Source organism: Lutra lutra, chromosome 15 (assembly GCF_902655055.1).
Source record: "Lutra lutra chromosome 15, mLutLut1.2, whole genome shotgun sequence".
Taxonomy (NCBI): Eukaryota; Metazoa; Chordata; class Mammalia; order Carnivora; family Mustelidae; genus Lutra; species Lutra lutra.
In genome coordinates, this window is record NC_062292.1 from 18,936,815 (window position 1) to 18,961,004 (window position 24,190).

A 24,190-nucleotide genomic window follows, 5' to 3' on the forward strand; every position below is an offset into this window, starting at 1 on the left:
TTCCTCCAGGGAACAGATCTTTGTCATGGAGATGCTTTGGGTATATTTCATAATAGTAACTTTTCCCATCCCCAAGGTATAATGGGATTTTTCTTGACTCTTCACCAGAATTCCTGGAGGCAAAACCCCACAGAGATGTGGGGTATCTCCCTATGAACTGCATCCCTCCAGCAGTTTCTCACTTGCATACTAGTCCGCACTCAACCTCCAGCAGTTTATCAAAATTACCATTTGTGTTCTTACAGTTTATGGCTCCAGGTTGTTATCTGTTCCAGGTAAGCAGATCTTGGTTGTGATTCTGAATTTACTTTTTTCTCTAGATTTCAAGGTGGTGGTTTGCCCTGTGACCTCAGTTTTCCTATGGGTCCAAGAAAGCCATTTTTGGTTTGCTCAGCTTTTTTCTTTTTTAAGAATGGGAGAGGTAATTAGCAAGCTCTTTACATGTCAGAGATGCATCTGAAAATATTTTGTTTTTTAGCTTCCATTTCTCTGTTGATTCTCTGTCCATTTGTTAACACCAGTTTTCCTGTAATTCATTGAATATATTTAAATAACTGCTTTGAGGTCTTTGAAATCTAACCCCTGGGCCCATTCAAACTCATATTTTAGTAAATGTCTTTTTTCCTGGGTATGGATCTAATGTTCTGGTTTCTTTCCATGCCCATTAATTTTTGGTTGAACACTGGAGACTCTGGAAAATATATTCTCATAACTCTGGATTGTGTTTTGTTCTTCTGAGGATTGTTAGTCTTGTATTCTAGCAGGCAGTTAACTTGTCTGGGCTCAAAATGCAGCTGACATCTCTGTTCAGTTCTCTCAAGTTCCCATGCTTCAACTACATACTTTTTTTTTAAGCATGGGTCCCAAATTTTTCCCCCACCAATGCTAGCACAGTTTAGCGGTCAGTCAAAAATTTGGGCAGAGTTCATGCTAAAATTCTAGATCTCACCCCTTTGGCAACTCTCTTCTTTCAAGATATCCCACCTATATTTCCAGCTCTTCTGCCAGCTTTGAACTCTGTCCTTCACCATCATGAAATAGTTGGACTGCATTTTTTGCTGCCAGAGCTATGAGAACTGGTGATCCCTCTAAGACTGAAAAGCAACAAATTCCCATTTCTTACCCATTCCAAGGATAAATACATTTCAAGGCTGTGGCCTCCTTTGGTTATTTTACAGTGCCTTCAAATACCTGGATACTTTAAATATATTTTTGTCCAAATTTTATAAGTGTTATCTATGTAAGGGTTTGACCAATTAACTTACTCCATCACTCCCAGACCTAGATTCTTTGTGATTATAACTTTTAAGATGAGAGAACCCTGTGTTGCCCTATGCCATTAGAATCTGAAGTCTAGTGATGATAGCTTGTATTCAAATTCAACTCTTGTTGAATCTTGATTTCTACATAAGTAGATTTCAAAAATCTTATCTATATTGACTTCCCAAAGTAATCCCAAGGTTTTCTTAGATAGGAATCCCAATAACAACATCAAAAATAGACATTAAGATGGGATTCTTAATGATTAAAAAAATAAGTCAAATTTAAAAGAAAATATTTAGGCTAACAGTTAATTGTTGGACAAGTAAAATGTGGCTCAGAATTTCTAAGGCACAGACGTGTACAAGTGGAACCTAAGTCAGATGTCCTTTGGCTCCATTCAAAATTTTCCATTAACTTTGAAACCACAAGCAAGAGTTCCTGTTTCCTCTCTATCTAAAACAAAGACAGAAATATGTACTTTACTGCATAGTACTGTGAAAATATTTTAAGACATTTTGAAGTATTCTGGAGAATGATGCTAGTTAAATCTCCACTGTTTTATCATAAAAAGAACTTATCAATTTATGTTGGTTAAAGAAGAAGAAATTAAGAGGCAGCCAAATTAATCAACTTTCTCTTTACTTTGCCTATTATATGTGGTAGAGATCTACCTCCTCTTTTCTTAGGCTTTGGCCAAAGTCAAGACTGTAAAGTTGAAAGATTGAAAGATAAGAAAAGAATAAGATTGATAACATGTTTTCTTATCCAAGGAGCCAATGATTTCAGTGAACTCAGTTATATAAAAATAATTTTCCAATACTAGTAGTTGCACTTTGTTCTTATCTCAAAAACTGGACATCTCATTTTATAATCTACTTTAGTCAGGGTAACATATATGACAAGTGATAGGATAAAAGAATGACCATGTAATCTTTCTGTTTAAAATAGAGCAAATTATTACCGGAGTCGTAAATCTTCCCACATTTTCAGTAATCCACAGAGCATTACTATCTCATAGTATTTTTTCCAGCATTCAACGGCCTCTTCTGCAGATGGATCTTCCTTAATATTACTCTGATACTCGATAAGCTCAACACGTTTGTTTTTATATTTCTCCAAAGTTTTTTTGAAACGTTGTGCAATAGGACCAGGTATGGTTCCATCTTGTATATCACACCACCTGAAAAGTGTCAATATAATTACAATGTTTATCTTATAATAATAATGTGCTGAGTTCGTTTTTAACTATACTTACAAATTAATTCTTTCTTCAATCAAAGCAGTGTAATTCTCACAACTTTCTTCATCATCCCAGTCCCTCCAAAGAAAGTCATAAAAAAACCTATAATGAATAAAAATAATTTAAAAGTGATCAGAAAGAGACAATACCATGTATATAATTAAAGACAATCTCATGTCAGAATTCTTTGTATGAATTCTAAGAAAAATGTTTTTAAATGACTTTTTAGTGAACTAGTATTAAAATCAAACCTTTAAAAATTAGATTACCTAGATTCTATTTGAGGTTACTACAGATAATATTCTTGAAGTGGTAATGAAAAATATTTCCAAATTTCCTAGATTTTGGCTATGGTTTTATTAACAAAGAAATAATACTTAAGATGTAATCAAATTTGTATATTCAGAGGAAGCATTAGAAAAATAAAAATATGCCCCCAAATACTCTGTATTACATTTTTGGACAGCTTCTCTCAAATTGTATCAACTTTTAAGGAGCAATCATAATGTAGATGATGATATCTAGTATTTGTAATGCCCTTACATGTGAAACATAAAATCTAATATATTTAAGATGCTTAAATGTGAACAAAATTTAATGTTACTTGTGTCTAGCATTTTTTTAAATCAATTTTCGAAAAAGCAAGATCAAAAAATGGCAGACTTTTCATTGCCCATGTATAATACTTCTTCAAAAAATGTTAAAAGAAAAAAAAAACATTAAAAGAGTTACAAATATGTTCATTAAAAATGAATAGGAGCACCTGGCTGACACAGTCAGTGAAACATGTGACTCTTGATCTTGGAGTCATGAGTTCAAGCCCCATGTTGGGTGTAGAGATTACTTAAAATAAATAAATAAACTTAAAAAAAATGGACAAATTGAATTCAGCAGTGGGTAAAAATGAAATCAATAACTATTTATGAAGCACTTGTATATTTACAAATTAACTTTGGATATGATAATTTTTAAGAGGTAAAGAGGTCTAATACCTTACAACTTCCAGGGCCAGAGCAATATCATGTATATCAGAATCTTGTCCTTCAACAGGGTATACTTCCAAGAGAGGCACACTATGCTCCAGTTCTTCTAAAATCTCATTGACCAAATCCCTTGGAATATTTGCAATGTTAGAAGAAAAGGGCTCAGCAACAGATACAGTAACTTTGAAACAAGATGATGAGCTTTGGTGTGGTTTACAAGTTACCTAAGATAAATATAAAATTTGTAATTACAAATCAAAATAAACCACAGGATTTTTTCCTCACACATCCTCTGTTTATAAAATTTCTTCTTTTAAATTTTATGACCTCTTTAATCACACAGAAATTATAGATCAATACTAAATAAAATACAATTTTTCAAAACCCTCCCTCCCTCTTTCCCTCTCCTTTTATTTCTCTTTTTTCCTTTCCTTTCCTTCCTTCCTCTCCCTTCTCCTCTCATTTCCTTCTTTTCTTTCTTTTAGTTCCAGTGTAGTTAATAACGCTATATTAGTTTCAGTTGCACAATATAATGACTCAACAATTCCCTATATTGGTCAGAGCTCATCAAAGTAAACATTATTACTCTGCAGTTATTTCACCTATCCCCCAACCCACCTCCCCTCTGATAAACATCTGTTTGTTTTCTGTAATTGAGAGTTTGTTTTTGGTTTGTCTCTGGTTTTCTTTCTTAAATTCCACATATGAGTGAAATCATATGGTATTTATCTTTCTGTGAGTGACTTACTTCACTTAGCATTATACTCTCGAGAGCCATCCATGTTGTTGCAAATGACAAGATTTCATTCTTTTTGCGGCTATATAATATTCCATTGTGAATATATATACACATTGTCTTTTTTTTTTAACTATTTTTTTTATTTTTCATTTTTTTATTTTTTCAGCATGACAGTATTCATTATTTTTGCACCACACCCAGTGCTCCATGCAATCCGTGCCCTCTACAATACCCACCACCTGGTGCCCCCAACCTCCCACCCCCCACCCCTTCAAAATTCTCAGATCGTTTTTCAGAGTCCATAGTCTCTCATGGTTCACCTCCCCCTCCAATTTCCCTCAACTCCCTTCTCCTCTCCATCTCCCCTTGTCCTCCATGCTATTTGTTATGCTCCACAAATAAGTGAAACCATATGATAATTGACTCTCTCTGCTTGACTTATTTCACTCAGCATAATCTCTTCCAGTCCCGTCCATGTTGCTACAAAACTTGGGTATTCATCCTTTCTTTCTTTCTTTCTTTCTTTCTTTCTTTTTTTTTTTTACAGCTTTATAAACATATATTTTAATCCCCAGGGGTACAATTCTGCGAATCGCCAGGTTTACACACTTCACAACACTCACCATAGCACATACCCTCCCCAATATCCATAACCCCACCCCCTCTCCCAACCCCCTCCCCCCATCAACCCTCAGTTTGTTTTGTGAGATTAAGAGTCACTTATGGTTTGTCTCCCTCCCAATCCCATCTTGTTTCATTTACTCTTCTCCTACCCCCCATGTTGCATCTCCTCTCCCTCATATCAGGGAGATCATATGATAGTTGTCTTTCTCCGATTGACTTATTTCGCTAAGCATGATACCCTCTAGTTCCATCCACGTCGTCGCAAATGGCAAGATTTCATTTCTTTTGATGGCTGCATAGTATTCCATTGTGTATATATACCACATCTTCTTTATCCATTCGTCTGTAGATGGACATCTAGGTTCTTTCCATAGTTTGGCTATTGTAGACATTGCTGCTATAAACATTCGGGTGCACGTGCCCCTTCGGATCACTACGTTTGTATCTTTAGGGTAAATACCCAGCAGTGCAATTGCAGGGTCATAGGGTAGTTCTATTTTCAACATTTTGAGGAACCTCCATGCTGTTTTCCAGAGTGGTTGCACCAGCTTGCATTCCCACCAACAGTGTAGGAGGGTTCCCCTTTCTCCACATCCTCGCCAGCATCTGTCATTTCCTGACTTGTTAATTTTAGCCATTCTGACTGGTGTGAGGTGATATCTCATGGTGGTTTTGATTTGTATTTCCCTGATGCCGAGTGATATGGAGCACTTTTTCATGTGTCTGTTGGCCATCTGGATGTCTTCTTTGCAGAAATGTCTGTTCATGTCCTCTGCCCATTTCTTGATTGGATTCTTTGTTCTTTGGGTGTTGAGTTTGCTAAGTTCTTTATAGATTTTGGACACTAGCCCTTTATCTGATATGTCATTTGCAAATATCTTCTCCCATTCTGTCAGTTGTCTTTTGGTTTTGTTAACTGTTTCCTTTGCTGTGCAAAAGCTTTTGATCTTGATAAAATCCCAAAAGTTCATTTTTGCTCTTGCTTCCCTTGCCTTTGGTGATGTTCCTAGGAAGATGTTGCTGCGGCTGACGTCGAAGAGGTTGCTGCCTGTGTTCTCCTCGAGGATTTTGATGGATTCCTTTCTCACATTGAGATCCTTCATCCATTTTGAGTCTATTTTCGTGTGTGGTGTAAGGAAATGATCCAATTTCATTTTTCTGCATGTGGCTGTCCAATTTTCCCAACACCATTTATTGAAGAGGCTGTCTTTGTTCCATTGGACATTCTTTCCTGCTTTGTCGAAGATGAGTTGACCATAGAGTTGAGGGTCCATTTCTGGGCTCTCTATTCTGTTCCATTGATCTATGTGTCTGTTTTTGTGCCAGTACCATGCTGTCTTGATGATGACAGCTTTGTAATAGAGCTTGAAGTCCGGAATTGTGATGCCACCAACTTTGGCTTTCTTTTTCAATATTGCTTTGGCTATTCGAGGTCTTTTCTGGTTCCATATAAATTTTAGGATTATTTGTTCCATTTCTTTGAAAAAAATGGATGGTACTTTGATAGGAATTGCATTAAATGTGTAGATTGCTTTAGGTAGCATAGACATTTTCACAATATTTATCCTTCCAATCCAGGAGCATGGAACATTTTTCCATTTCTTTGTGTCTTCCTCAATTTCTTTCATGAGTACTTTATAGTTTTCTGTGTATAGATTCTTAGTCTCTTTGGTTAGGTTTATTCCTAGGTATCTTATAGTTTTGGGTGCAATTGTAAATGGGATGGACTCCTTAATTTCTCTTTCTTCTGTCTTGTTGTTGGTGTAGAGAAATGCAACTGATTTCTGTGCATTGATTTTATATCCTGACACTTTACTGAATTCCTGTACAAGTTATAGCAGTTTTGGAGTGGAGTCTTTTGGGTTTTCCACATAGAGTATCATATCATCTGCGAAGAGTGATAGTTTGACTTCTTCTTTGCCGATTTGGATGCCTTTAATTTCCTTTTGTTGTCTGATTGCTGAGGCTAGGACTTCTAGTACTATGTTGAAGAGCAGTGGTGATAATGGACATCCCTGCCGTGTTCCTGACCTTAGCGGAAAAGCTTTTAGTTTTTCTCCATTGAGAATGATATTTGCGGTGGGTTTTTCATAGATGGCTTTGATAATATTGAGGTATGTGCCGTCTATCCCTACACTTTGAAGAGTTTTGATCAGGAAGGGATGCTGTACTTTGTCAAATGCTTTTTCAGCATCTATGGAGAGTATCATATGGTTCTTGTTCTTTCTTTTATTAATGTGTTGTATCACATTGATTGATTTGCGGATGTTGAACCAGCCTTGCAGCCCTGGAATAAATCCCACTTGGTCGTGGTGAATAATCCTTTTAATGTACTGTTGAATCCTATTGGCTAGTATTTTGGCGAGAATTTTTGCATCTGTGTTCATCAAGGATATTGGTCTGTAGTTCTCTTTTTTGTTGGGATCCTTGTCTGGTTTTGGGATCAAGGTGATGCTGGCCTCATAAAATGAGTTTGGAAGTTTTCCTTCTATTGCTATTTTTTGGAACAGTTTCAGGAGAATAGGAATTAGTTCTTTAAATGTTTGGTAGAATTCCCCCGGGAAGCCATCTGGCCCTGGGCTTTTGTTTGTTTGGAGATTTTTGATGACTGTTTCAATCTCCTTACTGGTTATGGGTCTGTTCAGGCTTTCTATTTCTTCCTGGTTCAGTTGTGGTAGTTTATATGTCTCTAGGAATGCATCCATTTCTTCCAGATTGTCAAATTTGTTGGCGTAGAGTTGCTCATAGTATGTTCTTATAATTGTCTGTATTTCTTTGGTGTTAGTTGTGATCTCTCCTCTTTCATTCATGATTTTATTTATTTGGGTCCTTTCTCTTTTCTTTTTGATAAGTCTGGCCAGGGGTTTATCAATCTTATTAATTCTTTCAAAGAACCAGCTCCTAGTTTCGTTGATTTGTTCTATTGTTTTTTTGGTTTCTATTTCATTGATTTCTGCTCTGATCTTTATGATTTCTCTTCTCCTGCTGGGTTTAGGGTTTCTTTCTTGTTCTTTCTCCAGCTCCTTTAGGTGTAGGGTTAGGTTGTGTACCTGAGACCTTTCTTGTTTCTTGAGAAAGGCTTGTACCGCTATATATTTTCCTCTCAGGACTGCCTTTGTTGTGTCCCACAGATTCTGAACTGTTGTGTTTTCATTATCATTTTTTTCCATAAATTTTTTCAATTCTTCTTTAATTTCCTGGTTGACCCATTCATTCTTTAGAAGGATGCTGTTTAGTCTCCATGTATTTGGGTTCTTTCCAAATTTCCTCTTGTTATTGAGTTCTAGCTTCAGAGCATTGTGGTCTGAAAATATGCAGGGAATGATCCCAATCTTTTGACACCGGTTGAGACTTGATTTAGGACCAAGAATGTGATCTATTCTGGAGAATGTTCCATGTGCACTAGAGAAGAATGTGTATTCTGTTGCTTTGGGATGAAATGTTCTGAATATATCTGTGATGTCCATCTGGTCCAGTGTGTCATTTAAGGCCTTGATTTCCTTGTTGATCTTTTGCTTGGATGATCTGTCCATTTCAGTGAGGGGAGTGTTAAAATCCCCTACTATTATTGTATTCTTGTCGATGTGTTTCTTTGATTTTGTTATTAATTGGTTTATATAGTTGGCTGCTCCCACGTTAGGGGCATAGATATTTAAAATTGTTAGATCTTCTTGTTGGACAGTTCCTTTGAGTATGATATAGTGTCCTTCCTCATCTCTTATTATAGTCTTTGGCTTAAAATCTAATTGATCTGATATAAGGATTGCCACTCCTGCTTTCTTCTGATGTCCATTAGCATGGTAAATTCTTTTCCACCCCCTCACTTTAAACCTGGAGGTGTCTTCGGGTTTAAGATGAGTTTCTTATAGGCAACATATAGATGGGTTTTGTTTTTTTATCCATTCTGATACCCTGTGTCTTTTGATTGGGGCATTTAGCCCATTAACATTCAGGGTAAGTATTGAGAGATATGAATTTAGTGCCATTGTATTGCCTGTAAGGTGACTGTTATTGTATATTGTCTCTGTTTCTTTCTGATCTACTACTTTTAGGGTCTCTCTTTGCTTAGAGGACCCCTTTCAATATTTCCTGTAGAGCTGGTTTGGTGTTTGCAAATTCTTTCAGTTTTTGTTTGTCCTGGAAGTTTTAATCTCTCCTTCTATTTTCAATGATAGCCTAGCTGGATATAGTATTCTTGGCTGCATGTTTTTCTCATTTAGTACTCTGAATATATCATGCCAGCTCTTTCTGGCCTGCCAGGTCTCTGTGGATAAGTCTGCTGCCAATCTAATATTTTTACCATTGTATGTTACAGACTTCTTTTCCCGGGCTGCTTTCAGAATCTTTTCTTTGTCACTAAGACTTGTCAATTTTACTATTAGGTGACGGGGTGTGGACCTATTCTTATTGATTTTGAGGGGGGTTCTCTGAACCTCCTGGATTTTGATGCTTGTTCCCTTTGCCATATTGGGGAAATTCTCTCCAATAATTCTCTCCAATATACCTTCTGCTCCCCTCTCTGTTTCCTCTTCTTCTGGAATCCCAATTATTCTAATGTTGTTTCGTCTTAAGGTGTCACTTATCTCTCGAATTCTCCCCTCGTGGTCCAGTAGCTGTTTGTCCCTCTTTTGCTCAGCTTCTTTATTCTCTGTCATTTGGTCTTCTATATCGCTAATTCTTTCTTCTGCCTCATTTATCCTAGCAGTGAGAGCCTCCATTTTTGATTGCACCTCATTAATAGCTTTTTTGATTTCAACTTGGTTAGATTTTAGTTCTTTTATTTCTCCAGAAAGGGCTTTTATATCTCCTGAGAGGGTTGCTTTAATATCTTCCATGCCTTTTTCAAGCCCGGCTAGAACCTTGAGAATCATCATTCTGAACTCTATATCTGACATATTACCAATGTCTGTATTGATTAGGTCCCTAGCCTTTGGTACTGCCTCTTGTTCTTTTTTTTGTTGTGAATTTTTCCGCCTTGTCATTTTGTCCAGATAAGAGTTTATGAAGGAGCAAGTAAAATACTAAAAGGGTGGCAACAACCCCAGGAAAATATGCTTTAGCCAAATCAGAAGAGATCCCGAATTGTGAGGGGGGAGAAAGGGGATAAAAAGGGGTTCAGAAAGAAAGAAAAAAAAAAAAAGGAACTATTAAAAAAAAGAAAGCCGATAAAGAAAAAATATAAAAAGAGGAAAAATATATATATATATATTAGATAAACTATTTAAAAAACGTTAAAAAAAGAAAACGGTAAAAGTTAAAAAAAATTTAGCAGAAGAAGAGAAAAAGAAAAAAAAATTGAAAAAGAAAAAAAATTAAATTAACTGCAAGGCTAAAAAATCATGGGGAGAAAGCCATGAGTTCCGTGCTTTGCTTTCTTCTCCTCTGGAATTCTGCCGCTCTCCTTGGTAGGTGAACTTGGTCCTGGCTGGGTTTCCCGTTGATCTTCTGGGGGAGGGGCCTGTTGTAGTGATTCTCAAGCGTCTTTGCCCCAGGCGGAGTTGCACCGCCCTTACCCGGGGCCGCGCTGAGTCATCCGCTCGGGTTCGCTTTCGGGAGCTTTTGTTCCCTGAGCGCTTTCCGTAGAGTCCGGAGGACGGGAATAAAGATGGCGGCCTCCCGGTCTCCGGCCCGGAGGAGCCGAGAGCCCGGGGCCCCACTCCTCAGTGCGCCCTCAGAGAACAGCGCCCAATGACTCCCGTCACCCTGGCCTCCGGCCGCGCTCCGAGCTGACCGAGCCTGCGACCGGTTCAAGGCAACCCCGAGCTGAGAGTCACTCCTCGGCTCTGTCTCCGCAGCCGGCTTCCCCGTTCTAATACCGGTAAGCTCTGCGACACTCAGACACCCCCGATCCTTCTGCGACCCTGCGGGACCTGAGGCCGTGCTGACCCCGCCTGGGCTTCACCCCAGTTAAGCCTCTGGAGCGATGTCCCTCAGCGGAACAGACTTTTAAAAGTCCTGATTTTGCTCCGTTGCTCCGCCGCTCGCCGGGAGCCGGCCCCTCCCCCCGCGGTCTATCTTCCCGTCGCTTTGGATTCACTTCTCCGCCAGTCCTACCTTGCAGAAAGTGGTTGATTTTCTGTTTCTGGAATTGCTGTTCTTCTTCTCTTCAATCTCCCGTTGGATTTGTAGGTGTTTGCAATCTTTAGATAAGCTATTTAGCTGATCTCCCGCTACCCGAAGTAGTCTCAGCCTGCTACTTCTCCGCCATCTTGACTCCCTCCCTATACACATTGTCTTAATCCTTTCATCTATCACAGCACATTTGGGCCACTTCCATAATTTAGCTATTGTAAATAATTCTGCAATACACTATTGGGTATTTACTCAAATAATACAAAATACTAATTCAAAACTAGTTCTATGTTTAATTTTTTGAGGAACCTCCATAATGTCTTCCAATGGTTGCACCAGGTTGCATTCTCACCAATAGTGTGCGGGGGTTCCTTTTTCTCCATATCCTCAACACTGTTGTTTCTTTTGTTTTTTATTTTAACCATTCTGACAGACATGAGGTGATATCTCATTGTAGTTTTGATTTGCATTTCCCTGATGATCAGTTTGAGCATCTTTTCATGTGTCTGTTGGCCATGTCTTCTTTGGAGAATTGTCTGTTCATGTCTTGTGCCCATTTTTTAATGGGATTGTTTTCTGGCTGTTGAGTTGTATAATTTCCTTTATACTGTGGATATTAACTCTTTATCAGATATATCATTGGCAAATATCTTCTCCCATTCCATAGGTTGTCTTTTAGTTTTGTTGCTTATTTCCTTTTCCGTGCATGACCTTTTTATTCTGATGTAGTCCTAGCTACTTATTTTTGCTTTTGTTTCCCTTACCTCAGAGGAGACGTATCTAGAAAAATGTTGCTATAGCTGATGTTAGAGAAATTACCACTTGTACTCTCTTTTAGGATTTTTATGGTTTCAGGTCTCACATTTAGGTCTTTAATTCATTTTGAATTCATTTTTGTGTATGGTATAAGAAAGTGGTCCAGTTTCATTCTTTTGCATGTTGCTGCCCAGTTTTCCCAACACCATTTGTTAAAGAGACTGTCTTTCTTTCATTGGATATTCTTTCCTGCTTTGTCAAAGAATAATTGACCATATACTCGTGGGTTTATTTCTGTGTTTTCTGTTCTGTTCTATTGATCTATGGTGTCTATTTTTGTGCTAGTACCATACTATTTTGATCACTACAGCTTTGTAATATAACTTGAAGTCCAGAATTGGGATGCCTCCAGCTTTGCTTTTTTCCTATTTTCATGATAGTTTTGGTTATTGACATCTCTTGTGGTTCCATACAACTTTTAGGATTGTTTATTCTAGCTCTCTGAAAAATGCTATTGGTATTTATATGAGCATGAAATGTCTCCATTCCTTTGTGTCATTCTCAATTTCTTTTATCAGTGTTTTATAGTTTTCAGAGTACAGGTCTTTCACCTCTTTGGTTTATTCCTAGATATCCTATTGTTTTTGGTGCAATTGTAAAGGAGATTGATTCCTTACTTTTCTTTCTGCTGCTTCATTATTGGTAAAGAACTGCAATAGATTTCTGTATGTCAATTTCATATCCTGCAACTTTACTGAATTCATGTATCAATTGTATCAATTTTTTGGTGGAGTCTTGGGTTTTCTATAGAGTATTATGTCATCTGCAAATAGTGAAAGTTTTACTTTTTCCTTGCTGACTCGGATGCCTTTTATTTCTTTCTGTTTTCTGAATGCTGTGGCTAAGACTTCTAGTACTGTGTTGAACAACAGTGGTTAAAGTGGACATCCGTCCCTTGTTCCTGACCATAAAGGAAAATCTCTCAGTTTTCCCCACTGAGGATGATATTAGCTGTGAGTTTTTCGTATATGGCCTTTATTATGTTGAGGTATGTTCCCAGTTTAGAGGATCTTTAATTTGGACACATTTAAGGGATCTCTCAGTGGATTCTGGAAGCTGGTTGCTTACCTGATTCTACTGCATCATAGTTCTAAAGAGGGAATAGTAACTGTGAACTATTCTCAACATTTACATCTTACTTTGTGGCTATTTCCACAAACTCCTATCTTTAGTTATAGAATCCTTGGTTTTATTTGTTATTTATTATTTTTATTTTTGGGGGGAGGGGCAGAGGAAGAGGGAGAGGGAGAGAATCTTAAGCAGGCTTCACACCCAGCATGGAGCCCAATGAGAGGCTCAAAATGGATTAAAGACATAGAGAGCTTAGAGAACACAGGCAGTAATCTCTTTGACAACAGCCATGGTGACCTTTTTCTAGATAATGTCTCCTGAGGGAAGCGAAACAAAAGCAAATATAAACTATTGGGATGTTATCAAGATAAAAAGTTTCTGCACAGCAAAGGAAACAAGCAACAAAACTAAAAGGCAACCTACTAAATGGGAGAAAATAGTTGCCAATGACATATCTGATAAAGGGCTAGTATCCAAAATATATAAAGAACTTAGTTCAATAGCCAAAAAACAATCCAAGTAAAAAATGGGCAGAAGATATGAGCCGACATTTTTCCAAAGAAGATAACCAGATAGTTAACAGACAAATGAAAGACTCAACATCTCTCATCATCAAGGAACTACAAATCAAAAGTACAATGAGATATCACTACACACCTGTCAAAATGGCTAAAATCAACAACACAAGAAACCATAGACGGTAGTGAGGATGTGAAGAAAGGGGAACACTTGTGCACTGTTGGTAGGAATGCAAACTGGGGCAGCCATTCTGGAATACAGTATGGAGGTTCCTCAAAAAGCTAAAAATAGAATTACCCTATGATCCAGCAATTGCACTACTAAATACTTACCTAAAGAACACAAAAATACTAAGTCAAAGGGATACATGCACCCCAATGTTTATAGCAGCATTATCTACAATAGCCAAATTATGGAAACAGTCCAAGTGTCCATCAACTGATGAATGGATAAAGATGATGTGGTATATATCCATATGTGTATATGTATATGTGTGTACATATATACAATGGCATATTACTCAGCCATAAAAAAGAACAAAATCTTGCCACTTGCCAAGACATGGATGAAGCTCGAGGGTGTTATGCTAAGTAAAATAAGTCAGTCAGAGAAAGACAGGTACCATATGATTTCACTTATATGGGAATTTAAGAAATAAAACAAATAAGCAAAGAGGGAAAAAAGAGAGAGAGAGGCAAACCAAGAAAAAGACTCCTAACTATAGAGAACAAACTGATGGGGACCAGAGGGAGGGTGAGTGGGGTGGGGAATGAGTCAAATAAGTGATAAGGATTAAGGAGTGCACTTGTTGCGGCAAGTCAAGCACTGGCTGTTGTAGGTAAGTGTTGAATCACTAAATTGTACATTTGAAACTAGTATTATACTGTATGCTAACTAACTGGAATTTGAATAAAACTTAAAAAAAAAGATTCTCTAAATTTATTGATAGTGTCTACACATGTTCTTTGTACAAAATGTTTACAAATCAACCATAATACACCAACTACTGTTAACCTTTTTATCTTCCAGTTTTATTCCTATGTCCTTATATAATTTACACAATTGGATCATACTGAATATCTAGTTCTGTAATCTTTTATTTTTTTATTTTTATTTTTCAAAGATTTTATTTATTTATCTGACAGAGATCACAAGTAGGCAGAGAGAGAGGAAGGGAAGCAGGCTCCCTGCTGAGCAGAGAGCCCAATGCCAGGCTTGATCCCAGGACGCTGGGATCATGACCTGAGCCGAAAGCAGAGGCTTTAACCCACTGAGCCACCCAAGTACCCCTGTAATCTTTTATTTTATCTTACATATATAATGAGTGCTTTTCTAAATCAATAAAAGTTTTTTGTTAACGTTTTATGGCTACATAATATTCTATTTTATGGATATATCATTTATTTAGCCAGCATCTTATTTTTAAAGTTTTATGATATTACTAATTTTTAATTTTTTAAATATCACTGTGATCACTCAATATATAAATCTTTTTCTGCATACCTGATTTCTGTAGACTAAATTTCTAGAAATTAAGCGAACTTTTTCATTTTTGTTTATTTGTTTTTATGTGCAATGGGGTCTATTTATTTTTGTTATTTTTATTTTTTCTAGCTTTATTGAGATAACTGACATATAATGAGTGAACTACTTAAAAAAATTTTTTTTAAAGATTTTATTTGACAGAGAGGGAGAGAGTACACAAGTAAGCAGAGCAGCAGAGAGAGGGAGAAGCAGATTCTCCACTGAGAAGAGAGCCCAATGTGGGCTCAATCCTAAGACTCTGGGATCATGACCTGAGTGGAAGGCAGACGCTTAACCAACTAAGCCACCCAGGCACCATTTTGTAACCAAGATTAAGGATATGCCAGGTTTTCTTCCAATCAAATATTTCCAAATTTTTTGTCATTGAATGAATCTGTAGTAGCCAGAATAATGGCCGTCAAAGACATTCATGTCTTTATACTTGGAACCTGATAATATATTAATATTACTTTACATAGTAAAAGGGACTTTGCAAGTATGATTAAGGTTAAGGAGTTGAAATGGGAAAGTTATCCTGAATTACCCAGCTGGGCCCATTGTAATCATAAATCTTAAAGGACATGCACTTTTTCAGCCTGCAAAGAACCAGAAAGGTAGAATCTAAGGAAGACTTTGAATATGAAGAGAGGGGGCCAGAAGTCGTGGAATGCAGGAAGCTTCTAGAGGCTGGACAAGACAAGGAAACAGATTCTTTTCTAGAGCCTCCAAAAGGGAATGCAGTCTTGCCTATATCTTGATTTTACCTCACTGGGTCCATGTCAGATTTTTTCTATTGAAGTGTAAGATAACAAATTTGTATTGTCACCAAACTTATGGTAAATTCTTACAGCAGCAACAGAAAACTGAGCATCTAAAGAAAAAGAGAATGAGGTCCATAGAAATAAATTATTCTGACTTCAGAAAAAGGAATATCATATAGCAACTATTGATACTTCAATCCAAGTAAGATTTAAGAAGCTTTGGCAGACAAAACAACATCTGAATTGCGCAGCACTTAAGAGCTAGTTTTACTGCCATGTAATTCAAAGAATTAGAACCTGCCAATATACTATTCTGCTTTTTGCTCTGTTCTCCCCTTTTCTTCCTATCTTTCTAGTATTTACATTGGCAATCTCTAGAGAATGGGCAATCCCTAGAGGATTCTAGGAATCTAATTATGTATAATCTTGTTATTTTTGGAGTAAGAAAGAGAGCAAATAATCAATGTATTACATGTAAGACCTTAGAACTTGATATAATTTCTAGATAATCTAATCCAGTGAGTTTTCACATAAGTTTAAGGATCTTTCAAGTATTTATGGCATATAGGGGCTATCATGAGGTGTTAGAAGAAAAGCCATCCCCCCTTTTTTTTTAATTGCTAGAATGCCATCCCCTTTATTTCAGTCAGAAATGTCCTGCTTTAATGTGTTGTGTATGTCAGGCTTCCACATAAAACTTGACTAAACCCTCCCCCCCCCGCAAAATGTTAAAGATACCAATGTAGTACACCTCCTCTTATCTTATCCGTGTGAAAAAAAGTCCAGAGGAGTTATGAAAGTTCCAGGGAAAAGTTACTCAAAATCTGAGGTTGAGCAAAACTCAAAGAAACACTAAAAACAGAATATTATTGAAAAACTAATCCCAAGTCTCTATATTTTTTGTATAGTCTCTATGATAAAAAAATATGCCTTTTCTTCTCTGTAAAAATACCACTAACTTACTTTTTCATAGCACATAGAAGTGAATTATTTTCAGGTAGTGTGCAATGTAATGAATTTCAAACACAAATTTTTCTGGTAACCAAAACAACAGATTTGAAATATCTGAGGTAGGGATACCATTTGTGATTATAGATATTAATGTCTATACAGGGAAAATTAATCTTTAAGGGTAACTTATGACATCAAATATGCTACAGTATTTAACCTATAGACCTAAAAAAGTAAAATCTTACCAGATGAAGGCCTGGAAGTTGATGTACTAAAGTTGAAGTACTAAAAGGGTACTTTTCATGGGAAATTTCAAATTTTGCCAATAGTTTTCTAATCCATTTTTTCCTGTCTTATTCTACCTAAACCTCGTAATTCAGATAAATGAATTTAAAGGCAAATGATGGAAAAAAAAGGCCCAAGTCTGTTAAAGCCTAAATTACTAATTTAAAGAAATGCACTTTTGCTTTGTGAGCAATTGAAACTAAGCTAATAAATACTGTCTGATGTACTAGATTCCATTTAATAATTAACTGTGCCCAGGTAAATGGATGCTAATATCCCCCCTTCTTTTTACACTATTAATCTGCTTAGAAAATTAAAATAGACATTAACCTTTGTCAGCCTGCATTTAAGTATCAAAGCCCCAAATTAGTAAGGTCATATTTTGATCTTCAAAAGAACTAATAATTTCACTCAAAAGAACAAAGCTCAGGTAAAAGTTATTTACCTCAACCAGTATACCAACAAAAGGGATAGAAGCTTCTTCATATTTCACAAAGAATAACTCAGGATTCGTCTTCCAGACTCCAAACCATTTGTCCTTCAACTTTAATTTTTCTGATAGATATTTACTCATAGCTTCATCAGCATCTTCTGCCTAGCAAAAGAAAAAATGTGTAAGTATATAAAATTATAGATTAGTATATAAATATTTTTACTGATTTCTATTTAAATATGAGATGGATATACCCTTAAAAAATTAAAAAAACAGTTATCTGTTACCTGGAAAGTAACAGGTTTTAATTGAATCAATGTTTACTGGAAAATACCATAAAAATTAACTTAAAAGAGATCCATTCACTCAATAGAGTAATTCAGTGCTGAAACATCTACTTGCTATTTTTTTTTTTTAATTTTATTTATTTGACAGAGAGAGATCACAAGTGGGCAGAGAGGCAGGCAGAGAGAGAGAGAGAGAGAGAGGAGGAAGCAGGCTCCCTGCAGAGCAGAGAGTCCGACGCGGGGCTCGATCCCAGGACCCTGAGACCATGACCCGAGCCGAAGGCAGCGGCTTAACCACTGAGCCACCCAGGTGCCCCTCTACTTGCTATTTTTAAAGTAATTTGTTTTATTAATCCACTAAAAAGAACTGTAATTATACATTTAAAAATAGTAATTATCTTTTTAAAAAACAGCAATTATTTTTCTGAACTTTAAAGATACAATAACGTATTTAAACAGTACATAAAAATTTAAAACAGCACTCCATCCTATAAAACAAATGAGCATATTAAGCATTCAACAAACACTACCCATTTGATTTTTTTAAAATTCAGTTACCTCAAGGATGATAATCATCAGGAAAGCTATTGTGAAACTCAGTCATTAGAACCGGTCTGATTAATGGCACAAAATTTTCTATAAAAGTATTTCAGTTGCCTTTCAGAGACTTCCTCTTCTCCAACCCTCATTATCAGATATAACTTGGCCATTAATACTGTCCTAGTTTTATGTTAAATGTGTTCTTAGAAATAAAATTTTCATCCGATTGTAAAATACGTTTCACCTACAGAAAATCTGAAAAATGCACAATCTGTAAGGAAAACAAAACCCACTCCTGATCCTGACAGCCCAAATAACCATTCTTGCTAATTCCTTCCAGTCATTTTTCTGTGCTTGTAATCATCCTGCAAATGAATCATGTTTTGTTTTGTCTCCTGGGTTTTTTTCTAATATTATAGTGTAAGCTATAACTAATGTTCTTGAAAACCCAATTTTTTCCTCTGCATGGGTCTCCACTATATGCAGCCACAAGTTCTTTACTGCCCCATAGTCGGAAATTTAGTTTCTAATTTTTCAAAAAAGATTTTATTGATTGATTGATTTGACAGACAGAGATCTCAAGTAGGCAGAGAGGCAGGCAGAGAGAGAGGGGGGGAAGCAGACTCCCTGCTGAGCAGAGAACCCGTTGCGGGGCTCGATTCCAGGACCCTGAGACCATGACCCGAGCTGAAGGCAGAGGACTTAACCCACTGAGCCACCCAGGTGCCCCTACTTTCTATTTTTTTTTTTTTTTTAAGATTTTATTTATTTGTCAGAGAGAGAGGGAGAGAGAGCGAGCACAGGCAGACAGAATGGCAGGCAGAGGCAGAGGGAGAAGCAGGCTCCCTGATGAGCAAGGAGCCCGATGCGGGACTCGATCCCAGGACGCTGGGATCATGACCTGAGCCGAAGGCAGCTGCTTAACCAACTGAGCCACCCAGGCGTCCCTCTAATTTTTAATTCTAATACATACCAGTGTCCAATATCTTTGTACACAAATTCTTCTATAACTTAAAAAAAAAAAAAGGCTAGAAACAAGATATTTGTTCTCTTCAGTGTTACGAGGTGCGTGTATCCTGGATACGAAGCATCCCAGATGGTCTGGGAACCCCCGAGTGTACACGCGTGCAGTACTGTCAGGTCAAAGTCAAGGCTCGGCCATGGTATCCTTATGTGTGGACACGAGTCGTTAAACGAGAGAACTAAGACGCAAACCAGGGCACCAAAAAGGCCTGTCGATCTAAGACGTCCACTGGGGCACTGACTAAGACCTAGCGATCTTCATCTCTTGGAAGTTGCCAGAAACCCGGCAAACGCTCTACCAGGGCTGCCCCCCTCACTGACAGTGGTCTGGCTGCGGGAAAAGCCAACGGTTACTGGCTCTGGGCCAGGCCGGGTGCCTCTGGCTCGGCGGAGGCCCTCCAGATGCGAGGCCGCGTCCTTCTCGGAACCGCAGGCCGGCCCTCACCTTGCAGCCCTGCAGCACCTCGTCGCAGTACAGCGCCACCTTCTCGTCGCGCCACATCCCCCTCATGGGGGACACGCAGACCGGCGGCAGTGGCTGCGCCTCCTCTTCATCCTCTTCGGGCACCGACAGAAGGGGCTCCTCCTCCTCCGCCTGTTCCTCCCCCCCCTCGCCGTCGCCGTCGCCCTCGGCCTGAGCCGCCGGCAGCAGCTGCAGCCGCCGCCGGGCCGCCTCCCGGGCCGCCTTCCCTTTCACGGGCCGCGGGGACGCCGCCACCGATCGCACCGGGGATGCGGCGCTCTTCAGGGTCCCCACCAACACCGAGTCTCCGGTGGGCGCGGACACCCCCTTTTCGCCTCGCCTGCCGGGGCTGACGGTTCGGACGGAGTCCTCCGGCGCGGAAGCCCTGGCCCCGGACGCCATCTCCTCACACCGCGAGGACCAGCTGCAGCCGTTAGTCCCTTTTCCCGCTCTCAGCCCGCTGGCCAATGAGCGAGCGCCGCCCGCGGAGCCCGCAACGAGCGCGGGGCCTCGAGGGGCGCAGGGCCGGGTGAGTTGGGGGATGGGTGTGGGGGCGGGGGCGGGGTGGAGGGGACCGCGGCCCGCGAGGTGGTGCGGGGCCGCGGACGCTGCGGGGCGGGGCGGGGCGGGGGTGGACAGCGTGGCGTTCCGTGCGGCGCCCCCGCTAGGTGGCGCCGGGGCGCAGGGCGCTCGCCCTAACCCCACGCCGCTCCTCTTGGACCTACCCAAGGAGAGAATTCTCTCCCCAGGGTCCCCTCCGTTTTCAGGGTGCTTGTGAGTCACCCCCAGGTCATCGTGACCTAACTCATGCCCCGCCTACACTGCACACACGCACATCTGCACAAACACGATCTGAAAGAAAATTCAGTTTTACGCTGGGGACTCATAGTAAGTGGAACCCTCTGCTCATGACCAAAGGACACTCTAGTGACAAATCCAGCGATCTAGATTTTTCCCAACCTGTTCACACGATTCCCAATATAAATCTGCCTTTACATTTTGAACAAGACACTCACATTTTGCCAAAAAGGGTAGGTTAGTCAATTTTCTTGTCTCTGTTGTGCTGCTCAAAATTCTCATTAAAGATTATATTATGTAACTATTCAAGTAGATTCAAATTTCCAGCTGGGAGGAATGTATGCAAACTAAGAATACCCTCACAATAAAAGTCTGCTCAAGATAATACATTTTGGAGAAGAACAGAGACCACTCGTTTCTGTTATATTACTATTAAATGTGCATAGAGCCGGTTGGAATAACTTTTGTTTGCTCTCTAGCTGTGAAAAAACTGTACCAGGGCCAACAGCTCCCACAACGAACAGCATTGGGAAAACACCTGCCTTCCTTCACACTCATCTGGAAGAACACTGTGTTAAATTTGGAATTTATTTTGAGGAAAATATTAGTCTTAATATCATGTTCAGGGAATAATTCCATTTATCACATTTGACTCTATGTTTATTTCCTTTGTCAGCAGTCCTGGATTTTGTTTAAAATTGTACTTAGCTACAGGGGCGCCTGGGTGGCTTAGTGGGTTAAGCCACTGCCTTCGGTTCAGGTCATGATCTCAGAGTCCTGGGATCGAGCCCCGCTTGGTGCTCTCTGCTCGGCGGGGAGCCTGCTTCCTCCTCTCTCTCTGTCTGCCTCTCTGCCTGCTTGTGATCTCTCTGTCAAATAAATAAATAAAAATCTTAAAAAAAATTGTACTTAGCTACAGACTTCACTTACTGAAAGTAAAATCTATTTACCCTAGCATTTCTTCAAAAAGTATGTTTTTTAAGACATTTTAATACATTGTCATTAGATTCAGAGTAACAGAGACCACTTGTCCTAGTCAAAAGTTTAAAAACAACAGCTTCTTTCCAAAAAAACAAACCAAACCAAACCAAACCCAAACAGATATTTGTAGGAACCTGCTATGTGCCAGGCAACACATAGATGTCAAAGTTATAGAAATAAAAGACTGAGTTCTGGGTGCAGATGGGTTAACAGATGATTGTGTTTGGTAAGGACCTTGATTTAAAAAACATATTTAGGGGCGCCTGGGTGCCTCGGTGGGTTAAACCTCTGCCTTTGACTCGGGTTGTGATCCCGGGGTCCTGGGATCGAGCCCCTCTGCTGAGCAGAGAGCCTGATTTCCCCTCTCTCTCTGCCTACCTCACTGCCTACTTGTGATCTCTCTCTCTGTCAAATGGATGAATAAAATCTTTAAAAAAAATTTAAAAAACACATATGTGTGTGTGTGTGTATTCTGCAAGCATATATTCTGCAAGTGTGTATATATATATTTTTTCTTATATATATATATATATATAAAGTATATATTTATATTTTTTTCTAACCCCTTTATGGGAAAAAAAAGACCTTTATTCTCAGAAGTGATACTTAAGCTGAGTCTTGATCATGAAAGCAATATCTGTGTCATTTTGAAATAGGAAATTTAAATCAGTTTTACTTCCAATGCTTGGCAATAACTACTGTTAGATTTTGGAATATTTTCTTTCGATAGTTTTTCCCATCACATTATTACATAGTTTAGATCATATTAACTTTTTAATTAAACTTTTATTTAGGCTAAGCATTTTCTTATTACAAATTATTTAAGTACATTATTTCCAATAGCTGTGTATAATTTCCATAAACCCATACTTTTAGGTGTTTGAGCTACATTAATTTCCATAATAATGAATATGCCATTTTGATATATTTGTACTAAGTTTTGCCTGTATTTTGTATCCCCCACACTCACCCCCCAGGGAAAAGTGGGATTCCCAAGTCAGGATGTGTAAACATTTTAAGGCTGCTAGTATTGCCAAGTTGTTTCCCAAAAAGGATGTGTAGGAATTTCTACTTCCATTAGCAGATATAATTCGCAGATGGACTGTGTTATGAAATAGTAGATTATAGACACCTAAGCTAAGAATAGAATGGGAGATGGAGTAGGATAAACCTTCCAGGCAGAGAGTCATTAGTGATTTTACAGAAGGGTAAAAGAATTTGGTCTAGGTAGCTTAGTATGACTGGATTAGAGGGGGCAAACTGGTACAAAACCTCAGGTTGGAGAAACATACAAAAGCCATCTCCCAGAGGGTCATGTATGTTATGTGTATAAAGAGCTGAATTCTAACCATACCGAGAAACTCTCCCTTACCTAACTTGATATTCCACTCTCTGATCTAGCACCCTCAGTATCCACTCCCACATAAACTTTCCCAGGTCATGCCAGTACATGTTGGCCAGTCCTCTCTGGCTGGACCCAGTACATCTCTAGCTGGGTTAGGTTGTGTCTTCACCCTATTTATTGGACTGGTGGGCTGGAGGGGCTATGGGGTAGGCCCTCAGTGGTGCATGTAGTCTTCCAAGGCAGAAGCCTATGTGTCATCTGCAAGCACGGGGGACTCTAGCTTTCAGTGGGGAGAAGTGAGCTCAGAGGATTCGGGGGAATCTGGGGATTCAGTTATCTCCCATTGCATCAACCAGGATATCCTCATACCAAGGCTTAGGATCTCTCCCTCCCAATCAGAGCCTGACTGGTTTAGCAATCCTGCCTCTGAGAACTCACCCTTCCTTGGAACTCCATTCCTTTCTTTTTTTAATTTTTTTTTTAAGATTTTATTTATTTGAGAGAGGGAACATGAATGGGGAAGGGAAGGAAGAGAAGGAGAGAGACTCTCAAGCAAACTCCCCACTGAGCATGGTGCTCAAGGCAGGGCTCAACCTCAGGACCCTGAGATCATGACCTGGGGCTGAAGTCAGACACTTAATTGACCAAACCACCCAGGCATCCGTGGAACTTACCCTCATAAAAACCCCAGAGCCCATGTCTTTTCTGCCCTTCAGCTATGAATGAGTCTCTTTATGTGCCGCAATGGAGGCCTTTCTGGCTTTGACACTTCACCTTAAATTGGTTATCTTGGCATTTCTTTGTTTTATGCCAGTAAATACATAATACTCAGCAAGAGAACATTGATTCCATCGTCCTTACAACACTGTCTCCACCAAACCACTCCAGTTCCTGACATCGGACCACCAGGGCGTTCTCGTCCCTCTCACCCACAGCGGAAGTTGGAATAATTGCAATGACATAGCTTGCTAAGAGCCATCAGTATACCATGTACCGCCAAGGACAGTGTCCTCATTGATGGTGGTCTAGAAGGTGATTCAGCTCCAACATGTCATTTTATAATCCGCTTCCATACTGTTTGTCTTAGCTTGGGTCCCCTGGGAGGGATGAGAGGCAATGATTTCCATAAGGAGAATTTGGGGAGGTTCTTTCGAGAACGATATCTATAAGGGAAGGAGGGAATCAGGAATGGACAGAGAACTGTGGAACTATGATGAGTTTGCAGCAGAGTTCTCAGCCATTCCTCCTGGAAGCTCTGGGCTAGGATGGCCCTTTTGAGTTCTGGCCAGGGATGGCCCTTTACATCCATGCATCTTCCTGTCATTGGAGGTGAGCTGCCCACAGAGAGAGGCATGACCTTGATGTGGTAGCTCCCTTTGAAGAAGCTGCCAAACTGTCTTCCAAAGCAGCTGTGCCATTTTTGCGTTCCCACCACCAATGGAAGAGAGCTCCTGTTGCTTTACATCTTCACC

The 24,190-nt window shown here is 39.2% G+C and overlaps 1 protein-coding gene across 1 annotated transcript in view; it reads right to left on the minus strand.

Annotated features, from left to right (window-relative positions):
* The window catches only part of SHCBP1L (SHC binding and spindle associated 1 like), a 42,604-nt gene extending 22,471 nt beyond the window's left edge, over positions 1-20,133 (minus strand). Inside the window, exons 1-5 of the mRNA XM_047705481.1 lie at positions 19,577-20,133; positions 17,294-17,443; positions 3,496-3,710; positions 2,519-2,605; positions 2,225-2,443 (exon numbers count right to left, since the gene is read on the minus strand). Of these exons, the coding sequence (XP_047561437.1) occupies positions 2,225-2,443; positions 2,519-2,605; positions 3,496-3,710; positions 17,294-17,443; positions 19,577-19,996 (1,091 nt within the window). The 5' untranslated portion in view covers positions 19,997-20,133. The remainder of the gene's footprint in view (positions 1-2,224; positions 2,444-2,518; positions 2,606-3,495; positions 3,711-17,293; positions 17,444-19,576) is intronic.
* Between the last annotated feature and the right edge of the window lie 4,057 nt (positions 20,134-24,190).